The 4,221-nt window shown below is 47.0% G+C and overlaps 1 protein-coding gene across 1 annotated transcript; it reads left to right on the top strand.

Moving 5' to 3' along the window:
* The first annotated feature begins 1,353 nt into the window (after nucleotides 1–1,353).
* LOC117590136 (alpha-N-acetylgalactosaminidase-like) lies at nucleotides 1,354–3,290 on the top strand. Its single transcript, XM_034282509.1, has 8 exons — nucleotides 1,354–1,755; nucleotides 1,803–1,980; nucleotides 2,040–2,300; nucleotides 2,355–2,516; nucleotides 2,573–2,712; nucleotides 2,774–2,846; nucleotides 2,899–3,063; nucleotides 3,129–3,290. Exons 1-8 carry the CDS (start codon nucleotides 1,571–1,573, stop codon nucleotides 3,243–3,245), a joined length of 1,281 nt encoding a protein of 426 aa, XP_034138400.1. The 5' UTR covers nucleotides 1,354–1,570; the 3' UTR covers nucleotides 3,246–3,290.
* Nucleotides 3,291–4,221: the final 931 nt, after the last annotated feature.

Genomic DNA, 4,221 nt, shown 5'->3' with positions numbered 1-4,221 from the left:
GAAGTCCTGCCTTATGAGATTTAACATAGACTAGTTGTCGGGACCCAGCTGATAAGTAAACCCTTTCGCGCTTACTAAATATTTATTAATCACGTTAAACAACGGGTTGATATTTAAACTTAAAATATCTATGGCAATATATGTAGCTTAAAATAATGAATTAATAACATTATTTAGTATCGGTCCTGCTCGATACGACCCGTTGACGCTAGTGGAATTAAACGGGCTGATCAAGAACCGTTTTATTTCAGAAAACTATTCACGAAAAATGAATCTGAATTGAACATATTTATCCGATGTAGTCCTCAGCCCACTGGTTTGGTACGACAATTCAATTTTTGAGCATTGGATACTGGAAAATCCATGTTACATTATGCCATAGACTAGAAAATACCAAGAATTTGCCCGAGGATGCACCTATTTTGCATCGAGATGGCTGGGATATCACACTTTTACAAGTGCACTTCAAAATTTCGCCCCACCCCTTCTGCCACGACAAAGAGCGAAAATCGGATGCTGATGCTCTAACTGGAACCGATCACTGTGAAGCCCCCGAGCAATGGGGTTGCCTTTGCCAGCATTTCCATTACCAGATTCACACTAAACACACGCTCAATTGTTATTAAAAAAATATATATTAAACTAACTTACTAATTTGGTGATCTGAGACTCCAGCAGAGTCAAGAAGTCTGCCCTTCGATAGCAGGGACTCGATCTAAGACGAAGCATAGGCGAAAAGAGAACCCTCTACGGGGCAACATCACATGTGTGTATGTGAGGTGTGGCCCAGCTGGCCCATAGAAAGCAGCGACTAACGGCGGAAAACTAGAGAAAAAGTAATAACAGAAAGACTCTAAAGGTGGTCCTAAACGATGCATCGGACTCATGTAGAGCTTTCACGTATGTAAGGATTCACGCTTTGTTCACACGTTGCATCATTTGGCTTGCATCTTGGATCATTGCTGAGGGCAAAACGAGAGAGACATAGCTCCAAGCCAAATGACAGCGCAAATATCTAAATCAATTTGATATTCTGTGAATCATTGAGACGGTCTGTCCGTGAGTCCGATGCATCACATAAAATCCCCTTAACAGCGACTCAACAAAAAAAAAAGAGAAACGGCATCCTGAGATCAGTCGATTTCAAGCAAGTATGTAGCTTTTAAATTATTTGTTTAATTCTTTTCCAGTCTGCTCCGATTTTATATAATTATTAAACACGCCAATACAAATTATTTCGATTAAGGAACATTTCCAAACCCTTTTTCGAATCTCTACCCATCTAGTTTACATTGTTTTTGTTATTTATATTTTGGGCACACACAAAAGCGACAATCAATAACCCAAATTGGGCATTCAAACAAGATTTTGTTTTCACCCCGCCGTTCCCGTGCACCAGAAAACGATCGCTCCACCTGCAATCGCGTTAGTATCTGCACACAGCCAGCCAACGTGTTTGCACTTTTCAGAGCTGATGGCATTAGTTCCATCAAGCCTTTCATAAGTCACGGCAGCAGCAGGGCGGCAATCAATTTCCACAACTCGGTGCCTCTTATATTGACAACTCAAGATGCCGAGCACAGAACGCCTTGCGCATATGTTGCTTGCTCTGATCTGGATCTGGTTTTGCTCTGCTGTGGGATATGCCGACGGCCTCGAGAATGGACTTGCCCGAACCCCTCCAATGGGCTGGATGCCGTTCGAGAGATTCCAATGTACTGTTGACTGTGTTCACTACCCTAGGGATTGCATCAGGTGAGTCCTCTGGCTGCTCCAACTGCCATTCATTTTCTTCTTTGCAGTGAGTCGCTCTTCAAGCGCACAGCAGATCTGCTAGTGTCCGAGGGCTATGCGGCCATGGGATTCCAGTACTTGATAATCGACGACTGCTGGATGGAAAGGTTTCGCGATACGATCACTCAAAAGCTCCAGCCCGACAGGGAGCGTTTTCCCAGCGGAATGGCCGCCCTGTCCCACTACGTAAGAGTACATTCCCCACAGAGCCGTGTTGAAGAGTAGACGGCAGCATTCATCCACAGATCCATGGACGAGGCCTGAAGTTTGGTATATACCACGATGTGGGGAGGAAGACTTGTATGTTCGGGGGTCCTGGGGCTCTGGGACACTTTCAACTCGATGCCCAGACCTTCGCCGACTGGGGCGCTGACTATGTCAAGTTGGACGGCTGCTTTGCCACTGAATACCAACGGGACACAGGGTACCCCGCCTTTGGCAACGCCATGAACCGGACTGGTCGGCAAATGGTCTACTCCTGCAGTTGGCCGTTCTACAAAGAGGAGGTGGGTACAACTCCGAGGTATGTGTGTACATGGAGATAACTCCTCCGCCCTTAGCCTGATTACAGGTTAATAGCGAAGCACTGCAATCTCTGGCGGTTTGGAGCGGACATCAAGGACTCGTACACATCGGTCTTTGAAATAATGGAACTCTACCGCAGAAACCAGCAGTACTTGTTGGCCCACGCTGGCCCAGGTCGATGGAATGACCCGGATATGGTAGATATTCCATGACTTGCAAGTATTTAACAGTACAACTACTTCCCTCCATCCAGCTGGTCTTGGGCAACTTCCATCTGAGCTACGAAGCCAGCCGACTGCAGCTGGCCATATGGTCGGTGATCGCAGCTCCGCTGATAATGACCAATGACTTGGAAACTGTGCGTCCCGAAATAAAGCAACTTCTGCAAAACCGGTCAGTCACCATTTATGGTTCCACTCTGATTCATTCCCGTAATACTCATTCCTGCTTGCAGAGAGATCATAGCTATAAATCAGGATTTGCTTGGGATACCGGGCAGGTGCGTGAGGACATCCACACACTTCCAAGTAAGTCGATCAATCGGAAAAGACACTCCACATGAATCGTTCTGATCTGCAGGTCTGGCTACGTCCAGTCACACCAGTCAACGACCTTGGCAAGCACTCCTTTGCAGTGGCTTTTGTCAATCGGGGGAACTTCTCCCACTGCCCCTTATGCCCTCGCCCATTCAAAGTCGTCTTGGAGCATCTAGGCCTGGACAGCCCCACGGGCTATTACGTTGTGGTAGGACCGACTGCAAAGCTAAGCGGAAAATCCCTAATCCGCACTCTCGGCTTTTGTTTTTGTAGGACCTGTTCAAGAGCAGTCGACACCTGGGAATGTTCAAGCCGAACGACGCCTTCAGCACTCGAATCAATCCAGAGGGAGTGACGTTCTACAAGTTCACAGTTGCACCACTCCTCTGACTGTCACAGCCATAAATACTTCAGTCAGCTAAAGTTTAGGGTATTTAATAATCGTGGATGGGCTCCAGGGCATGCAGATACACATCCAGAAAGCCACAGATTAATATTTATCAAAGTAANTGTGGCTGTGGCACGCTGGTTATTGTTATTCGAAATAAATATACATGGAGCTGACAGTATAAATAACCTCGTTATCCCAAGCTTGAATATGATTTTGACAAATTAGGTTTAGTCATTGTGTGCTGCCCATTGCCCACAAGTGGAGGGGCTGAGGAGAATTCCGAGAGTGCAGAGAAGCCATTTGGTTATTTTTAGGAGAGCTCCAGCGGGTATCGTATCCGACATTGGCACGAACAAGTACAAAAAGCAAAATATTGTACAATCCATAAACAAAGATGCTGCTGAGCTTCTGACGAAAAGCCATCAGGCCATGTCCTGTGCGTCTCGTCGTGAACATGCATGAGCAGCGCCCTTGCGGGGTCTCGTCATCCTCAATACTTGTGGAAATTTATTGACCAAATTGCGTCGAGGGATGAACCTTACAACGAGCATATTCAATTTAGCCGCCAGCTCCCCGCCAGTCGCACGCCTCTGGTCTCCTCCGCCAGGGCTCGGGAAACATCAAAGGGGAGGGATACAGGTTTGGGATGGAGGGATGGATGGGATGGTCGGCAACACACCTGCATCCGTGCCTTCTGGCAGGGAGACGCAGAAGCCAACGGCAACGCCAAAGCCGACGCCATTATCCTCTAATAAATATTGATTTCGGTGTAATAAAAAGACATGACAGAAGCCAACAACATCCTTGACGGCATTAACGGCCACCGGGAGATTGCTTCGACGGACGGTGGGCGCTGCGGTGGAAGAGGAGACAGGTAACGAAATATGTGGATTAGGCACGAGCGCTCCCTTGCAGCAAAGAGCGGCGAGGACAGGCAAAATAAACCGCCTAAAAATATTTGCAACAAATCCGAAA

Source organism: Drosophila guanche, unplaced genomic scaffold (genome assembly GCF_900245975.1).
Source record: "Drosophila guanche unplaced genomic scaffold, DGUA_6, whole genome shotgun sequence".
Taxonomy (NCBI): domain Eukaryota; kingdom Metazoa; phylum Arthropoda; class Insecta; order Diptera; family Drosophilidae; genus Drosophila; species Drosophila guanche.
The sequence above is the reverse complement of the archived record's forward strand: the minus strand, read 5'-3'. Positions and strand labels throughout refer to the sequence as shown.

What these genes read in the sequence shown, in the direction of transcription:
- LOC117590136 (XM_034282509.1), top strand. Translation starts at nt 1,571, where the DNA reads ATGCCGAGCACAGAACGCCTTGCGCATATGTTGCTTGCTCTGATCTGG. An exon ending in GATGGAATGACCCGGATATG is followed by an intron (nt 2,517 to 2,572) that starts GTAGATATTCCA and finishes CCCTCCATCCAG; the next exon opens with CTGGTCTTGGGCAACTTCCA. An exon ending in GGACATCCACACACTTCCAA is followed by an intron (nt 2,847 to 2,898) that starts GTAAGTCGATCA and finishes TCTGATCTGCAG; the next exon opens with GTCTGGCTACGTCCAGTCAC.